The sequence below is a fragment of the Xenopus laevis genome, chromosome 5L, assembly GCF_017654675.1.
Source record: "Xenopus laevis strain J_2021 chromosome 5L, Xenopus_laevis_v10.1, whole genome shotgun sequence".
Taxonomy (NCBI): Eukaryota; Metazoa; Chordata; class Amphibia; order Anura; family Pipidae; genus Xenopus; species Xenopus laevis.
In genome coordinates, this window is record NC_054379.1 from 76863679 (window position 1) to 76883934 (window position 20256).

At 38.0% G+C, this 20256-nt stretch overlaps 1 protein-coding gene across 3 annotated transcripts in view; it reads left to right on the forward strand.

The window, feature by feature from the left end:
- Positions 1 to 20256, forward strand: part of cep85l.L (centrosomal protein 85kDa-like L homeolog) — a 136885-nt gene that overhangs the window by 26379 nt on the left and 90250 nt on the right. For all 3 annotated transcript variants that reach the window (XM_041562966.1, XM_018263258.2, XM_018263259.2), the window contains exon 2: positions 13432 to 13590. In XM_041562966.1, coding sequence (XP_041418900.1) covers positions 13432 to 13590 — 159 coding nt within the window. The remainder of the gene's footprint in view (positions 1 to 13431; positions 13591 to 20256) is intronic.

Here is a 20256-nt window from a genome sequence, read left to right on the forward strand (position 1 = left end):
GGAATAGTTCTGACTGGTAGCAATTTTAAACAAAAAGGTATCTAAAATTTTAAGAATTTGCTAATATTCATAATTTTTATGATACCAATATAAAGTTCTATATATGACATGGAACTGCTATACATCCTACATTTTATGCTTTTATAATCTATTTAGCCAATAAAAGGAATCACTTATTTTCTGTATGAGTATAAGAGAGTAAACTGATGATGATAATTTCATTATAAACTGTAATGTCTTATTCCTAGCAACTTTGCAGTTGGTCTTCATTATTTATTTATTATAGTTTTCAAATTATTTGACTTCCTTTTCTACATCTTTACAGTTTTCAAAAAAACGATTGCTCTGTGAGCTTACAATTGTATCATTATTTTTACTTATACTGTTACTTATACTGTTACTGTTATTCCTTATGGTTCTTTTCATGTATTTCATTTGAAGCAACGTAGGTGGTTCTTCACAGTCAGGACAGTGAAGTTGTGGAATGCACTGCAGGGTGATGTTGTGATGGTTGATTCAGTTAATGCCTTTAAGAATGGCAGGTATAGGTATATTTAGTATAGGTATGGGTGTATATTATTTATGTAAGTATGGAGGGGGGTGTGAATGGATGCTGGAGGGGTTGAACTTGATGGACTTGGAGGGGTTGAACTTGATGGACTTTGTCTTTTTTCAACCTGATGTAACTATCTCCTATTCATATTCCAGTCTGTCATTTAAAAGACTGCCTGGTCGCTAAGGTTAACCAGACCCTAGCAACCAGATGCTGCTAAAATTACAAACTTGTAATTATAGCTCCCAGTCCGACCCTGGATGAACTATTTAAAATATATACATTGCTATGATGACTCTTTTGTACTATGAAAATGAATGTGGATGCTCAGCAACATACCTAATGCGCTAACAAATGTTTGGACTCTTAGGGTAAGTCCACACAGGGCGTTTTGGGGAGATTTGGTTGCCTGGCGACTAATCGCCTCGTTTTTGCGGCGACCAATCTCCCCAAACGCTTTCCCTGTTCCTGCGCCGGCTAAAATGAAAAAAAAAACTGCCGGCGCTAATCACGGTTCGTTTTCCGGAGCCGCCCGAAGTTGCTTCACAAGGAAACTTCGGGCGACTTCGGAAAATGAATCGCCGCATGTGATTAGCGCCGGCGTTTTTTCATTTAGGCCAGCACATATTCAGGGAAGGCGTTTGGGCCGCTGCAAAAACGAGGCGATTAGTCGCCAGGCGACCAAATCTCCCAAAACGCCCTGTGTGGCCTGACCCTTAAGCAGTGCCGGGACAAGCTGGTCGGGTGCCTTAGGCAACCCAGCTGTTATCCACTATTTAACCTGTGTCAAATAGCCTTTTTTACAATTTTCGGCATTGCTTCACAGCAGCTTGTTTATATGAACTATAGTAGTGTTTCTAAAGCAAACAGATTTACCAGCGCAGGGCAACAGTACATGATATTTTCAAAACATTCATTTTTGGTGTTACTTTTCTGTTTGGTGTTACTGTTACACCCAAAACATTATTTATATAGCCTGACATTCATTTCTTCTTCATTCATGGTTTTTTTTATTAAGCTGTATCTTTGGGTTACTATACCCTGCACATAATTCTATATGCTAGTAATGCAGTAAGGTGAATCCCCCACAGCAATTAAACTTGGCATCTGTTTTTATTGGCGGTATTCACTCATTGCAACCTTTTTATGGGCAAATTAGTCCAAGACTTAGACCTAAGGCATTTATCCATGGGATCCCCATAAAATGTGGTGCAAAATAATTCTGTTTTTCAAGCTTTTGTTAATGGAATTTTGTTCCTCACCTTTCTTAAATATATATTCATCACTCATTGTGACAGAATACTGATATCTTGTTCTGAAATACATAGTGCCTCTTTACGGGGTTCCTGTCTTTAAATGTCATGTGTAAATGAGTAGCCATTAATGTAAAATACATTTCTCTGTTGCAAACAGAAGAGCATTTTCCCCATTGCATACATAATGTATGTGTGGAAACTCATTATCCATATAGCTGCCATATATAGCAATGCCTTTTTTTCCACTGTTTAACAAAAATTTAACAAAAAAAAGTTTTTTTTGTAAGGGTAAGTAATTTCTCTGTACAATGCTAAGTAAGCTAGTGTAAACATATGCTGACAACAAAAGTAAATTTCTTTTTTTTACCAACTTTGGTGCCCATCTGCTTTTTCAACATTGCTTGATTGAATAGGGATGATGCTGGACATAGTTTTTCCATATTTCTTTTAACAAGCCAGCAGTTTACTGAGAAATAAAGAGTAGCTGTTTGGGGCCTAACACATGGCCCTAAAGATTAAATTTCCCACTGCTGCTGAAACGCTTTCCCATCGGCCAATGAAACATCCCGTGTGTCAGTGCGTTTATACAGAGGCTTCTCAATGGACTGTTTTAATTTTACTTTGCTCTTTGATATCAGGAAGTAGAATGTAGCTTTCATTTACAAATGGTGCCTTATTTAGAGCAAGTAATTGAAAAAAAAATAGATATTTCCTATTTAAAAGAAAACTGTAAAAATTATATTCCGCATAAGCCCCATTCACTGCATCAGTTTTGAAAATGGGAATACTGGGCCAGGATGGTCTACAAACAGGAATACGAGAAAATTCCAGGATTTTTTGCTTAGGACACTTTTTGAAAACACTTAAAAATAGTACAGTGCCGCAAAGTAATATTGAGCTATAAATGATTCCACATCCCTACAGACAGCCTTGAAAATTCATGTGTTCTGTAACAAAGACTCTACTGCAGCAGTCAATGAATATTCAGTGTTTCTACAGTAGGCAAAAGAATCCAACATAATTTCCTTTCCAAATAACAACTGGCTACTATTTGGCACATGCCCTCTCACCCACCAATAGCAGCTTAGTTTCAGCTTTAAAACTAAACAAACTGACCAGGTTTCGTTCTGAATTTCAACGGGTGAGCAATTAAATGTAGTAGAAATGGGGACCATGTGTGATTTAATAGCTATTTGCAGCTGGATGTTTCTGCTGTGTGTGTGTTCATTGTTCTTTGTCGTCTCGTTAGAAGTTAAGTTCACTAAAGAAGTAACCCAGTCTGTAGTTTCCTAGAATCTTATTACATTTTATATATTCATATGTATATTCATGTAGGATGTCCTGACACAGTACTTTAAATGGCCTTAAATGATGAGTTACATTTTTTTAACATTTCCAAATAGTGAAGTGCCCAAGCCCACATCGGAGGAGAATTCTTAGGATTCTGGGTATTTTGTTGTTGCCCAGTGCTATAGTAGGTGTCATTTAACAATTACATTACTGATTGCTGACTGGTTTCCATGAGCAACATCTCTGGAGATCTCCAGAGATATTTCTCCAGTGTTAGTAAAAATGCCCCCAAGACCAGGAGCATGCCTACTAGGTACTAAAATGAACCGGCACATGCGCATAAATGAAAATTTTGAGTAAGCTTTTCTTTCAATAGTTTTTTATTGATTTTCCAAGAAGAGAAAATGGTTTTACAATCAAGCAGTGTCGTCAGGTATTTCCAAACAGAGGAAAACAGAGAAGAGAAAGATAATGAAATGAACTCATCTCCCCCCCCTCCAGACATGCTGTCAGAAGTGGGAGAGAGACGAGCTACAACAATGATAGTAATAACTTTAGATGACATGTTACAGTTGACATATGTTGAACTTTATATATTAAAGCAGAGATGCTGGCGACTTCAGCGGGGTCCCTTGACTATTTAGAATATCTCAATGAGATGGATTCATTTGCATTGGCTCTCGGCTCAGGAAAATAACTAATGCTTATCTAAACAATAGTATCAAGTGTCCAATACTTGAGTAAGCTTTTAACACTCCTAAACAATGACCCCTGTAATGCCTGTCTTCTCTTCATCTTGCACCAATAGCAACTGATTCAAGCGGTTGCAATGGTGACATGGGCTAAAAGTCTTCTCTCTTGCTAGGGTCAGTGAGCAGAAGAACTCGCTCATGCACAGAAGGCAATCGAAAATGGTGCCTGCAAAGGAGGATGCTGAGATTAATTTAGAAAATAGGATTGCAGGATAAAGAAGAGGTATATTTGAAAAAAAAAAGTTAGTGAGTAGGTTAAGAAAAGGGAGCACAATAACAATAAATTAGGGATGCACCGAATCCACTATTTTGGATTCAGCCAAACCCCCGAATCCTTCGCGAAAAATGCGGCCAAATACCAAATCCAAATTCTAATTTGCCCCGCCAAACTGAATCATAATTTGCATATGCAAATTAACTCATGCAAATTAGGGATGGGAAGAGGAAAATATTTTTTACTTTTCCCTCCCCTCCACGTCCCTCATTTGCATATGCAAATTAGGATCCGGTTCAGCTGGGCAGAAGGATTCGGCCAAATCGGAATCCTGCTGAAAAAGGCAGAATCCTGGCTGAATCCCGAACTGAATCCTGTATTCGGTGCATCCCTTATATAAATCCTTTCAAACCAATAAAATAAGGTGACCAATTATTGAAATGTTAAAGACATGTTAAAAAGCTTTTAATGTGATAAACACAATACTATTATAATACAATCTGCAATTGGTGCTTTTTTCTGCTCCCTAGCAACCAAGCAGCAGTGATGACTAGTTAAGAATAGAAGAATAAGGACCTGAATAGAAAGATAAGCAATAAGAGTAAAACTGAAAGTTTGTGGTCTATCTGTTTTTGATTGCGAGAGTCACCCAACAACCAGATACTATTTTTCGTCTGAAGATCAGAAAAAGCCAGAATAGAAAGGCTTATAATTCAAAAGCCATAAACAACGAAGAAATGCTGCCTAGGTTGAATTTTATTTTTGTCTAAAACTTAATTGTTATTTATAACAGCTCTGTAACTAGTTAATGGTGCATTGTATTACCTTATCTAGTAGTTTGACTTGCACTGGACTTTTCTCTTGGGAGATAGTGGGATGTAATACACAACACATGGACTGGGGAGGGAGGGGGTAGTGGGAGAAATATGATGTAATGAGCAACTCCTTCCAAGCTCTTAATCGAAACCATGTGTAGGAGATGATTTTACCCTGCAGTTTGTACAATATATAAAGATCTGGATTTTGCCTTGTGCGCACTAAACATAGTGTTTCTCTTTCTTGTGGATAAGTAATATGTTTTATACTTTAGCTTTAAAGACACATCACAATATGTAATGGGTCGTGCTGTACGAATACATCAGTGCCGTTCCTTTTCCATATTTGCTTTCAATAATACTTTAGAATTTTTTTTTATTTTATGTCTTGTAACATAGAAAATGCTGTATATTTATGTAGACCACCATGCAATCATAATCAATAGTATCCCATGCTTTTGTAGTTTTGACATACTTTAGTACATTAGAAATCTTTTTTCAGGTTAGTAGGATAATTATGCATAATGCTTAACACAGCTTATGATTCTATCGTCTACTGTTCAGAAATTGCCTTAGGGTTTTATAATGATTTTATTTGAACTCTACAAAAGGAATACAATAAACAAGTACTCAGACCGACATGCCGGTCGACGGTACAACAAGTTACGGACAACCGAACAGTGAAAACCCTCCCCAGTCTGAAGGCCAGATCCATAAGCCATGGACACATGCAGCAGATCATCCTCCTTTCTCATGCTGCGTTTTGTGTGCAGTCGGAGGAAAGCAGATCCACTGTCAGGCATTCCTTCCTGTAGCTCAGTTGAAAAGCACTGTGTCGGTCTGTGTTGGCCTACACTGAGCAGATATTGGAGTGAAAATGCATACTGCGTTCTGCACCAATATCTGCTTCATGTAGCTCCACAAAGGTCGACACTATGCCTTTCATTGGAGCTTTAGGAAGGAGTGCCTGATATTAAGCATTATTTACTAAACCTTGAATTTTTTGAAAAAAAAAAAAACTAAAATTTTTCGAGATTTATTATACCCAGATGCTGAAAAAAGCCAGAATCAGAAAATCCGCCATCTCAGACCTGACGAGTTCCTGTATAAGTCAATGGGAGAGGCACCTATCTCAATTTGAAGTTATGGTGGTCTGTGCTGGGTTTAGCCCGTAAATCCGTCTTTTTGAGCAAAAACTTGCATAAATAAAGTATGCTTTTCTGTGCACATTACAGTATCCTAGCATTCAGTAGAACAGAATTGAGTATTTAAAACTCACCCAAGGGGCTGAAGTAGGATTAATGTTCACAGTGTGTATCTAGGCATATACATACCAGTGTTTGCTTTCCCTTTTTCCTCTTTTATCTATTCAAAATATGAACAATTTAGCTGCTCTTTTTACTTATCTATTTTCTGGGCTTTAGTCCATAATTCTTGCAACATACCTAATTGCAAATGTTTGCTTCTTAAAACAAAACTAAAACTTAAAGGGGTTGTTCACCTTCCAAACACTTTTTTCAGTTCAGTTGTTTTCAGATTGTTCCCCAGAAATAAATTCTTTTTTCAATTACTTTCCATTATTTATTTTTTACTGTTTTTCCAAATCTAATTTTAAAGTTGAATGTCCCTGTCTCTGGTGTTTGTCTGGCAGCTCAGTAATTCAGGTGCAGACTCTAAGGGCTAGTCCACACGGGGAGATAGCGACGCGTTTGCGGTCGCGGCGACAAAGCGCAGCGACAGTCGCCGCGACCGGCGCAGGCGACAGTTTTGTATGGGCGCCTATGTAAAAACGCCAGGCTTTTTCAGGCGACTGTTGAAAAGCGCATCGCCTCGTGTGGTTAGCACAGGCGTTTTTACATAGGCGCCCATACAAAACTGTCGCCTGCGCCGGTCGCGGCGACTGTCGCGGCGCTTTGTCGCCGCGACCGCAAACGCGTCGCTATCTCCCCGTGTGGACTAGCCCTAAACTGTTACAATTTTGCAACAATTAGTTGATACATTTCTCAGCAGCATCACTGGAGTATTAGCAACTATTGTATCAATTCTAACAGCTGTCTGTAATGAAACTCAAAGATTCTGCTCAGCAGGGACAAAGATAAGAAATGTTTCAAGTAAATGTATAATTTAAAACAGTTTCCAAGGGCGACAACCACCCCCTTCCAGAGCTGTTTTAGGGTCTGGCCACACGGGCAGTCCCCTGGCTCCTAATCTCCCCGAATCTGCCTGTGTGGCGAGAGCCTAAGAAGGTGAAAAATGACACTTTACACATCAATATTAGAAAAAAACAGTGACACAGAAAATAGAAAGTAATTGGAAAAAGTCGTTATATCTGCTCATCTATCTGAAAACAACTAGTTGTTTGAAGGTGAACAACCCCTTTAAAGTGGACCTGTCACCCAGACACAAAAATCTGTATAATTAAAGTCCTTTTCAAATTAAACCAAATCCAATTTCTATTTTTTATTAAAGCATTCACATTCGCTGTTGTAAGCTCATTTAAAAATCTCCGCTGTCAATCAAATATTGTCTGCCACTCCTCTATGCCCTGGGCATAGAGGCGGGGCAAACAATTACTTTCACTTTCCATTCAGCACTTCCTAGATGTCACTGCTCTCCACATATTCCCCCGTTCTCTTTACCATTTAATTGTGTAACCAGGGCATGGGGATGGACTTCAGGTCCCCCATTCTGGTGCACAAACAAGATTCTGAGATGATGCAAGACTTGCCTTAATAACAGTGTCCACAAAATGGCTCCTGCCTGCTTGCTATAATTTTGAAATCCTAGACTGAAGGAAGCAAGATTCAGATAATTTATATAGTGTAATTAAAGTTCATTTTGCTTGACTAATGTGATAAAATAGGATTTTGAATCATTTTTTTTGGGTGACGGGTCCCCTTTAACAAAGAAGTAGGCAAGAAATTCTGCACATTATGTTTTTGGGTTCTGTACTAGCCCAAGGCATCCACAGTGAAAACCTGTGCCTTTGAAGATTCCCACAGTAGCTTTCCATGTTGTTTTCTGCTGATTCTCTGTAATGCTGTCAATTTCCTGAGCATGGAGACTGATTTACTGTGACTCATAATTAAATAATTTGTATTGGTAATAATTAATATCAGGAGAAAGAGAGTGAATATATATAGTTAACATCCAATGTCATTATCATGGTTCAAAACACTGTTTTTTGCTTTATTATTTGCCGTGACTCCTAAATTTTAATTTTAACAACTGCCCAGAGCACAGTGAGTATATTTAGTGTCATTGGCAAAATCCAAGATGGTGAGCTCTTTCCTGGATCACAATGTGAGACCAATTAAGGCCTCGAATACCAATATTGAAGAATAAATGTTCAGTGTAATTTTCCTGCTTGAGGCTTTTTCTGACTTCTGTTAGTATGTCTTTGGATCTACTTGCAGATTAGGACTAGGGCTAGCTTTCCACAGATCTTTTCTGTGGGCAATCTCATGTGTGGCATTTTCTCAGAGAAACTGTCAACTGCCACCTTTTTGCAGTACTGACATGAATGACATGCACCTGGCACTATGCTCGTGTGGTGGATTTTGTCCTGAAAATGCACTCCTGAGCATTTTCTGGCCAAAAGCTGCCCCTTGTGCACAGTGACAGGTGGATGCAATTAAAAAAAAATCAGCAGAAAAAACACCATATGTTACAATGTCCTTAGTTTTTCCTGTCAGTTTCATGATGCTCCTTCAAGAAAACACCCTGGGGGGTGGGGTGACATTAACAGAGCTAAGCCGGCTCAGTGGGATAGTTTAAGCTTCTAATATGAATTACAGAATGGCAGTGCTAGGAAAGTGCTGAACTGCTGACACAAACGCTGATGCTAATTTTGGCCAGGTTCAGTTCCGTAACCAATCAGCAGGTAGCATGTACTGGTTGCTTGTTTAAAAGCAAACTTTTTATTAATTGCTTTGGGTTAGTGCAAACTGAGCTCATTTTATTAGGCCAAGGGCACATGAAGTGATGGATTATTTTTGCAGGCTGTGAGAAGTGGATCCACTACTTGCCCCAGCTCTACTCACTGCTCTACTGTGTGTGCCTGCACGCAAGCATAAGCTGTGCAGATCAGTGGAGGTGGGGCATGGAGCAGATCTGCTTCTTGAGCCTGCAAAGAAAAAAAAACTTAGGCAGAGAGCAACAATGCAAATGTGTGCCCCTTGCCCTTAAGTATGATGAAAGTGTTGTCATCAGTTATGGCCCTCACACTAGTTTTCTTATAAAAAAATAAATGTTTGTTAGGGACCTTCAGCCTAAACATCCTAAAGCTGTTTCTATTCTGTTGCTGCAATCATATATGATTGCTAGTAAAAGAGCTTTATAGGCCTGGGCACATGGAGCGTTGGCTGTGCAGCTCTCAGCCTATGGATCCTCTCCCTTTCCAGCTCCATTGATCTGCACTGAAAAGTATAGCTTCCGCTTTGGTGAAGGTACATGGAGAGGAGATCGGCCCTAAAATGTAAAAAAAGGCATTTTTGGGCTGATCTCCGCTCCGTGTACCTGCACTGAAGTGGACGGTGTGTACTTTATTTCTTTAAAACAGCCACCTTCCAAATATTCCTTGTTCATGTAGACTCTGTCCCTTGTAGGGTTGCTACCATACACTGTATATTTTTAGCCTTTTATCCCCTCTATCTATATTTGACATCAAGCATAATTTTACCAGCTAGGCTAGTAAAATATGTACCAGTTGGCAACCCTGGTATTCCTCTCTCTAAGGGCTGAAACACACGGTGTGCCTTCTTCAGATCCGACGTGATGAGACGAGACGTAATAGGAATGTCGGACCTACAAGCTGCATGTATCTGACACAACTATCGGATGCGAGCGATGCATCTTCATTTGACAGTTGTGTCGTGTTGGATGCACGCAGCTCGTAGGTCCGACATTACTATTACTTACATTATATTCATTACTTCATTACATTCATCTCTCCGTGTCAGATCTGAAGAAGGAGCACTGTGTGTTTCATCCTGAAATCTTTTCTGTGTTTAAATTCTTCAAAGGCAGTTTTTGTGTTCAGGCCATTTGCTTTTTTTTTTTTTTTTTTTTTAATGGCTCCTGCCTGCTTGCTATAATTTTGAAATCCTAGACTGAAGGAAGCAAGATTCAGATAATTTATATAGTGTAATTAAAGTTCATTTTGCTTGACTAATGTGATAAAATAGGATTTTGAATCATTTTTTTTGGGTGACGGGTCCCCCAATATATATATATATATATATATATATATATATATATATATATATATATATATATATATATATATATATATATATATATATTGATTCTGAAGTATTTGCCTTCAAAAATAAACATCTTTGGCTTTGGGATTTTTTGGTAGTTTCTGTTGGCTGCACTGACGCCAGAAAAAGATAGCAAGTTTCCAAAACTTAAATAAACAAGAGGCTTTTTGGAAGAGAGCCCAGAATACTCATCCCCTGTACTTATATACATTAATAACAATTTAAGATAAGCAAAGATACAATTCTAACTATTTAAGATGCACAGGTCTCTTGGGAGAATTGAGATTTTGAGCTTAAAGGGCAATTAATTCACCTTTTTAGCAAAACAGTAATAACACATAAAACATAGCCCTATAACCCCCCCGAAATGTGTTCAAACTTTCCATAACCTGTGAAATTTTGTAAAATGGACATGGTATTTAGGGGGTGTGGCCACAAAATGGGTGCAGCAGAACTTTTTCTCCCTCTTTCTGATTTTCCAGGCAAATTTGCTTCTTAGTGTTTCCACTTTGCCCCCTCAACTGCATCTGTGCAGTCAATATCTGCAGTCTTTATTATAACATCAATTCTCATTCAGATGTTTTGTATATACAATGCAATTATGACCAGACCAGAGAAGCTGGAAAATAAATAAAGGCACTTATGTAATAATGTGCTATATTGGCTGCACTAGTAACTGTCTGCCACTCTGTTTATTAGCCTGGAGGTCCTTCCAGCTGTCACATTTAGAATTTCAGCAGCTGAGAATCTGCACATCTCTGTACCAGGCAGTGCCATACTGGCAGAGCGCGTGGGGAAAGATCCTTGATAGCCTCTATTTATCATCTGTTGTTTGCATTGTAACTCAGGTGGAGGGTACACAAAGGGTTTCTCTGAATGCCAACTATTGCTTGCTTGGCTTACAGTTTTTCTACATGCTTTGGGCTCATTTTTTAACTGATTTTTTTTAACAGTTTGCAATACCTTCTCAGTGGGTGCTTTGTAATTTAAAATGTATGTTTTTGTCTTGCTTTGCTTGTGTTTGTGTTATCTGGAATGCTTGGAATTTTCTAAATAAGGGATCCCCAGTAATTATTAGTAATTTTGATCCCTATTCCCCAAAATGCCTTTTTACAGTTTTATTTACACTGTATCCCCATTCTGATCCCCATTCTTTTGCATGGAACGGTATTTTCAACAGGTGGGAACTCCCATGAGTGACAAAGCTCTACGTTAACTCGTCCTTGTTGTGTAGCTGCTAAGGATCTTATGCATATTTTAATTTGTTATTCACTGAGGTGTGACAATCTAGCTAGATCAACCACTATTTCTGTATCTGCAAGCAGTTTATATGTTCTCTTCCTGTGTGGCTTTTCTCTAGGTACTCTTATTTTCCTTCCACTTTCCAAAAACATACAGGCAGGTTAACTGGTCTTGCTAAAAGTGATCATACTGTGTATGAAGCTGATCGGGTCCTTAGAATGTAGGTTTCACTAGTGCAGAGACTGATTTGAATGATATATAATCTCAGTATAGCGCTGCAGAATATATCAGCTCTATATAAATAAGAAGAACAATCATCACAGACACTGACTCTGGTTTCTCAGAATCCATGTTATTTTTAGCTCCTATGTGGGAGAGCTTTGCTCCTGGGATAGCAGTTGACACCTTTTAGCAAATGTTATATTTATTTCACTAACACTTTTTTTGTCATTCTGAAATATGTATGTCCATAATCTCTGAAATGCAAAAGCATATCTGTCAGGTAGCGAATAATCCAGGCGTAGGTACTATTTCATACTTGTTAGCCCATTCTGTGTTCATCGGTAAGTCTGAGAAGATGGAACTAAGCAGGGTACATGAATAGATAGTAATAATAGAAGTCTCTGGCATATCACTATATGATTGTTTTATCATATAGTTTTATCAGCATCCAGTGGGGTCACTATAGAGTAGGCAAACCATGTAGCCATGGAATGGCCTGGGAGAATGGAGTCACAGATGACCCTCAATTTTGCACACAGCTCCTGAAAATCACCTACTTTTTTAATCACAAACATATAGATTGCCCAAGCTTTTGGGTGTAAGTTCCCTTCTTCGGGAAAAGTAAACTTCAGTGGTAAATGAGACATGCACAGAAAGTTGATTTAAAGGGTTGGTATGCACCTAGATTCTTCGGTGTGCCTCTATTTTATGACTTAAAATAAGTTTTTTCTGCTTTTGAATATTAAACAGAGCACACCCAGCATGTTTTGTTGGGTGTTCAATTGCCACTGGAGCATGACAAGTAATTATTAGGAGAGGGTGTGATTTTTGTCTGATTTGCCTATAAATTGACCTATCCTTTTGTAGTGTGCTTGAGAGGAGCAAAAGAGAAAAAACCGAGTGAAGAGGTAAAGGTTCATTTTATAGAGTTTGTTATAGTCCCTTCATTTTAAAAAAAATAAGGTGGACCTTAAGCTAGCCATATAAAAAGTGACCATATAATTGAGTTCAGTTATCGCTGACTTAATGGTTTTAGTACTGGTGTGTGTGGATGAGCATTTTAAGCATTTCATCAGATATGACTGTGCAAAGCCAAAACTCTGGTTTGCAGATGCACCCCCCCCCCCCCGTCAGCAATTAAAGGAGATTATTGGTTTGCTTTCAATAGAACTGGCAAGGTCTATACATCCACAATGATCTGAGCCCAGCTGGCCATCTTACTTTAATTGGGCTATTCATGTGTGTGTCCCAACATCTGACCTAAACGTATTCATGTCCCCTCTCATTACTCTTTCCTCCCATAATGCTGTGGCATGAAACTGATTTATTCTTTGTGTGCCCTACTAAAGAGATACAGAAAAAAATATCACTGGTCTGCTCCAAAGTGCTGAGCATTGAAATAAATTTGTAGCCTGTGTTATCCCAGTAGAGTGTCCCCTGTATAGCTGCAGAGTAATGTTCTTTCATACATTTGTCATTCTTGAAGAAAACCCTGGGATTATTGGATCATGTGTATGGGGTCCCATAAATGATCAATTTGGCTGTATAGCTGTAAGAGAAATCCAAGTGGATTATTTATCGGTTTAGTTTGAATTAATTTATTGTAACAAATAAATTATGCCCAAAAGGTCGTGTTTGTTTTTTTTTTTTTACCAGAAATTGTTTGCATTCTTAATAATTGCTATCGTATGCTAATTCTCTTGACATGTATTTTTAATGATGAATAAGAGCATTCTTGTATAAACTGCATTTTGTTTTTCAATTTTTTGAAACTCCATCTAGTATGAATAAACTTTTTAACAAGCCCTCCTTGTGTATTTCAGGCTCTGATTTCTCCTCGGTGTGGCTCTCTGGCTCTGATGCACTGTGGCATTCTTCAGCAGCTTCACCCAGTGGCAGGATAGGTCACACTCGGAGACTCAGCATAACATCTGACAGTGGAGATACTGGTATAGGGACATCTTGCTCTGACAGCCTGGAAGGTGAGGGGTTGGTTTAAAATAATGTATGTACACATATGCACACATCAAGTAAAAACTCCTTACTGTGTTTATAAAAAGGGTTGAAAGCTTAAAAGGCAAGTTTGCACCATGAACGAACCTATAGCACCCGAGACCCAATAAAAGCTAGGGGTGCACCAAATCCATTGTGACTCTAGTCATCTGACAAGTCTCGTGGACAACTGAAAGTTACAATTTTTTGGTCACAAACTATTACGTTTTTAAATTGATCTTAAATTTGAATATGCAAATAGAGATTTTCATTTGGTGTGGTATTTACCCACATTTTTTGTGGACGATGAGAAATTGCCACAGGTTATTTTCGCCATATTACTGTATAGACTCCTATTTTAATTACGTTTGCCAATGGTACTTTATATCTGAATTTGTCTTACACTCTTGATTTCAAAAAAGTGACCTATATTGTTGCAGAAAAGTCATGCATTCTTAAAGGGAACTAAACCCTAAAATTTAATGGCTAAAAATGCTATGGTTTATGTACTAAACCAGCAAAAAGTTTTAGCTTCTCAATAGCAGCAATGATCCAGGACTTCAAACTTGTCACAGGGGGGCACCATCTTGGAAAGTGTCTGCAACACTCACATGCTCAGTGGGCTGTTGAGAAGCATTGCAACAGGAATTTTGACAGTCTTTTGGAAGGTAATCTTGCACGGCGGAGAAAATAAAAAATCCCTTTACCCTAAATCTGTTTTTAAATCAAAGTTCATAACTGTGTCAGCCAGGTAAAGAGTTCATAATGTAGGGGATCCTGTTAGGTTACATATAAAGCTAAAAAAAAATATTTATATTGTGTGTATATATACTGTATATATACTTTTTCTTTTAAAGTTTATATCTGTACATATTACAACAGTAAGGGCTGAAAATGCATTGCCTTTTCTCAAACCATCAAAAACCAGATCAACTAATATTCAAATGGTTTATCAGATAAATATGACGTATTGTAAAGACAGAGTCAGAAAGAGGATAAGATCCAGCTGATGAATTATTGATATTGTCTGGGAGAGTGCTCTTGCCAGAGGTTATATGAGGTACATTTCACCCTTCAGTACTTTTCTGTCTGATATTGTATGTGCTAATATTTTTATTCATTTTTTTGGCCCAATGTAGACAAGGTTTATGGCATTAAATTAAGTGTTTGTGTCTGTTTCCTTATACTATATTTTGCGCACTTGCATATCATTCTTGATAAAAATAGAATTACACTATTTTGAAAAAGTTGCTTGTATATAGGTCTCTATGTAGTAAAAAGAATTATGTTCAGCCTCAGGATTTTAATTTTCCAGCTGCTTTATACACCCTCAATATAAATTCAAGGAGCAGACATTCAAGCTTTAGCAGGTAAACCAAGCATGAGTTGAACTCCATCAACATCCAAAGACCCATCACAAATTTAATTGATATCCCAGATTGTTTCCAGAATGGCATCCTTTCATTTTACAAAGTGATTTTATCAAGCCACCACCTCCTTTACTCAAAAAATACTAATAGCGGGTGGTAGACAGTTGGATTTGATGCTAGTCTTTACTTGCTTAATTTTTGTATCATATACCCATATACTGTAAGTAACATCTCACTTTAATTTCCTTGCCTTTTACTCCTCAAATCCTGCTAAGGAGAAATTGCAGGTGTATGGGGACTGTTGTCAACTGTCCCACGTTTTTCAAATTAAATAGTATTGCTTACTTTTGTAATGCCTCTTTCAAAAAGCACATTTTCTTCTTTTCTTTTTTTCAGTTCTTATCTGATCGATAGCTTTGCACATTGGCACCTTAGGAAAATAATTTTTTTTGCATATTCTTACAGTGTTGGTGTACACAATACAAATTAAATATGCTTATACTGCAGCAGAATTTAACTGTTCAAAACTTGTGTAAAACCAGATTTAAAGGAACAGTAACACAACAGAATGAAAGTATTTTAAAGGAATGACAATAAAATGCATTGTTGCCCTCCACTAGTAAAACTGGCAGGTTTGCTATAGAAACACATCTACATTTTATAAGCTGCTGTGTAGCCATAGGGGCAGCAATTCAAGCATAGGATACACAATACATAGCAGATAAATTCTGAACAATCCCATTGTATACTACAGAGCTTATCTGCTATCTGCTGTGTATCCTGTGGATTTTCTCTTTTTCAGCTTAGAATGGGTGCCTCCATGGCTACACAGCAGCTTGTTTTATAAACTATTGAAGTTTCTGAAGTAAACGCACCAGTCACCAGACCATCCTTCCTGGTTCCGCCCCTTCCCCTCCCACTTGACCAACAGCCCACTGCAAGCAAAATTAAAGCTGGAAGAGGACTGCCATACAGCAGTCCCCACAGACCAGGCTACCCTGCCCTGGGAAATTTGAAGAAAGAAGAAGACGTTATAGGATATCCATGGCATTCGCTAGAAAAACCCCGGTGCAGTTTTCTGCCAATAGGTGTACTGGCCCAGGGTTTCAGGTAAGTCAATACATTCACTTGGGGGTGCCTAACATTTGGCACCCCCAAGTGCAAACAGACTTTCCTTTAACACCACTTGAAGAACTATAACTAAACGCTGTCTGGTAGTACCACATGTTTTGAAAACTCTGAACCCTATTTAATGTTTCTGTACCACTGTGAGTTGGTTGTAGGTTCCCTCTAGTCTTCCAGTCTGAAAATAAAAGTTGGTGAGCTACAAATCCCACTATCCTCATTTGTGTGAAGATATACTTTTTTGCAGCTGAGCTTACTGTTTTTACATGCAAACAAAACAATTCTGGAAAAGAAATGAGACTTTGGAATTGCTGCAGCACCGAGACTATGGCTCACAAAGGAATGAGGCTATGAAGCATTTGTTTTCCATACACAGCGTTAAATCTCCAAGAGCATTGTTTGATAACTGAAAAAGCAGTTCAGCAGTCCAGACATAAAACCACAATGCTGTGATTAAGAATGTACTGCTCCATTGCCAAGGATCTGGAGGAAACACAAAGGCCTGCTGTGCTAGGCAAAATAGTATGCGTGCTGTTAGTTCAAGGCTTGCAATGGTGTGTCTTTTGTGGAATTCAAAAAATGATCATTACATTTTAGTGTACAGATGAGCATGAATGAAAGCGCAGTATACAGTATTGCACTACTTTCAGTCACGTACCACTTTGTATAGCAACACTTTTTATTTTATAGTGAGTTTGTGTGTAACATGTCCCAAGTATATAAAAACAATTTTTTTAATAATATTCATTATTTTTGAAGACAATAACAGCTTGCCTGGCTTTCTGTGCTGTGTAATGCAAAGAACTGTGAAAGTAGTTTTCTGGTGATGACCAAGCATTACTTCAACCATTTCAATGACTGTTTTGCATCTTAAGCCACTCTTTCATTCAATGTCAATAAATAATGTATATTATATTTTACTCAGATAATCAGTCATTTTATTTAACTTATAGTTTAAAATAAGCGTTACAGTTCTATAGGACAACTAAAATATTATCAAGGATTAGTCTGTAGACAATGTACGGGGAACCCAAGGGTTCTGGATCCCTCTGAAACTAATAAAGGTGGCCATAGACGCAACGATCCGCTCGTTTGGCAACATCGCCAAACGAGCGAATCTTTCCCTGATATGCCATTAACGAGCATGGCTATATCGGGGGTAATTGATTGTTCGGCCGCATGGCCGAACGATCCGATTATGATGCACAATGGGCTCCGGCGGGATCGGTCCGGTCAAAATCAACCCTGATCGATCAACCAAACGACCGATCTCCGCCAGACGAAAGATGATGGCACACTCAACACACAATCCGAAAATCGTACGGATCCTCAATTCGTACGATTGGATCTGTGCGTCTATGGCCAGCTTTACCCATGCTTGTAAAGTCGTCTTATCAGTGCTCCATATTTACATGGAGTTTTTGTGGTGACCCCAGCTGGCGAGATTACAGGATGCATATCTGCCTTCAGGCCTTCAGAGCAGCCAAGGGCACACTGAGCTGTATTGTCTATTCAAATGAACATAGAAACTGTCATTTCACAGACATTTTTTGCACTTTCATCATTGTGTATTTTATTCTCCAAATATGCAGCACTGAAGCACCCCAAACCACCTTTGGAGTTTTGGCAGTTAATGGGTTCAACAGGAAATATTTTCCTTGTTGTTATTTGCCCTTGGGAAAAGCATAATAGCTTGCTTTATTGAAGAAATAATCCACAATCTTCCATTTGGCATTTGATGTGTGTTTTCTATTAAATAGAAGATTTGTAGTTACCGGCAAATTCAGAGAAAGTACACCTTTGGCATGATGGTACCATAAGAAGCACTAACTGTAGCTATTAGGAAACATGAGAAAACCTGCTTCTGTGTCCTAAAAGGCCACAAGGATGTTTCAGATTCCTTTACTCCTGTGGGGAGTAATTTATATTTTATTAACTTTATGATGCTGGAATCCAGAAACCTAATCAGTGCATTTAATCTGCTGAATGGCCAAAATGTTCTCATTGACTTAACCCTTCAGTGCATAAACCGTTAATATTTCTAAAAGAAACCCTGTTTTATATAAATTTCTGCACAATGCTTTTTATCAACTTTGGTTGTACAATATTACCTTCAAATGCAATGTCTTGTTGGGAAAAATATCACTATATTAAACAGAATGACATTATTCTATCATAAACTCCGTGGTGACAAATATTTTGAGTCCCAACCCATAGGAACATATGCTACTGTTTTGTAGCATAGATCTTCAGCCTATGGGTCGCCAGCAGTTTAAACTGCAATTCTCCACATCCTCTTCCAGACCAAAACAGGTAAATTAATCAGTCAGAATTACCCATCATGCATTGCCAGCAGCCAACTAAGGAGGAGTTTAGGCATCTATATTCCCTAAAATTAAAATAAAAGAAGGGCAACACTGCAAAGGTAGTCTTCCTGTTCATCTTGTAACAGTGATGCTACTGTGACCCCTTCACAGACAGGAACTTCCCATTTGTAACTCTACTTTGGAAAAGCTGCTTGCAAATATAGTGTTTTGCTGTGGTATCTCTCAGTAATTTAATAGCCGTGCAGTTGACTTATTTTTAACCAGTGGGAAGTAACATCATTTTTTTCATAAATGTATTTGTGGTAGATTTGTAGCCTGTTACCTAATGTCTGATGTTGTTTTCTACACTACTTGTACAGGAGACTTGTTTTGGTGCCAAGCTGATCTTCCTTCAGTCTGCAGTATATGTTACTGTAATTAATCATGGTTCTTCTGCCACACGTAAAACATATTTATAAAGGTGACATAAAAGCAATGTAAAATTAAAATTTGTAATTTTTTTATACCGCTGTTGCTGTGTAAAAACGAAATACATTAAGAAAAAAAAGCAGCCAAATATTGTATGCATACAGCATGCATTAGCCACAAGTAAAAAGTTGAAATTAAATAGCTGTATAACTTGAAAAACTTGCATAGAAACTGGTGTGATTATTAGTATTAAATAAGCATAGCTTATGTAACTTTGCTGTAAAATTTTGCAATTTAAACATTTTAAAACACACAAAGAATTTTGTTTGTGTTAATTGGTTAATAGTATAATATAGTCATATAGAAAGTGCAAAATAGTCAGCACAACCTCCTGGCTTTTTTGTTAATCGTGGTGCACGTTTTCCTGGTGGCTGGTGTGCAGAGCAAAGCATCAGCGGCACAAGCCAGACCTATCGTTACCACCAGCCATAAATGCCTCCTGCCTCTTATGAATACAGTACCGCTGAACACAAGCAGTGATTTATTCATGGGGAGAGCTGCAGGTCTCTGTGCTCCAAAACATCATTTATTAGGAATTAAATGGCTGATTTGTTGGGGAGATTTTCGCGTATGTCTCTGCCCTTAATATCCCTTTTTTCAAGTGCACGTCTGTCTTTTGCATTATTAGAGAATATTCAGCAGTAGTTAAAATCATTGCTTAATATACAAGTACATTCAATTATTTAGCACATATAGATTTGATGCATATGGGTATATCTTGCAGTTTTATGGGTAAGCAAACCCAAACATTAGCTATGGCCCTTCCCGTCTGCTGTTTTTGTTTGTCTGAGAATTCTTGCAAGCATTTATGTGCAAGAAGTGTCTGCAAGAGAGCCATAAATGCTCTCTTTCCATTCAGTAGTTATTGCACTTTCACAGCTTGCAGTGAATAGAGATAATAGGGAATTAGATTGCGTATGCCAATTACAGCGTGTTCAGCTAATGTGCTGTCACTGTCATTTGTACACATTTTGTCTCTCCATTTCTCTTTGCTGTAGCTCGTCTCCTTTGTTTATACACCAAGTCCTGATTTTTTTTTTTTTTATAAAAAAAACGTATTTTAAATGAGTTTCAGTTGGTTTTCTTAAAAAATCATTAATCTAAAGAAATCAGTTATTTAATTATTAACCATCTCCAAAGATTTTTAATATGGTTAGAATGTAGATAAATTTTGCATTTCGGAAAGGTTCTACAAAGATCGAAAATCAACCATATGAAAATCTTTTTGATAGGCTTCAAAATATGAAGGCTACAAGCATACCCAACATTTATGGTTATAGCAGACGATATTTTGTTCACTATTGAAGAGTAGTGGGGGCAACATGCGGTTGCATTCAGAGCAATCCAGATTATAGAACCCTGTTCC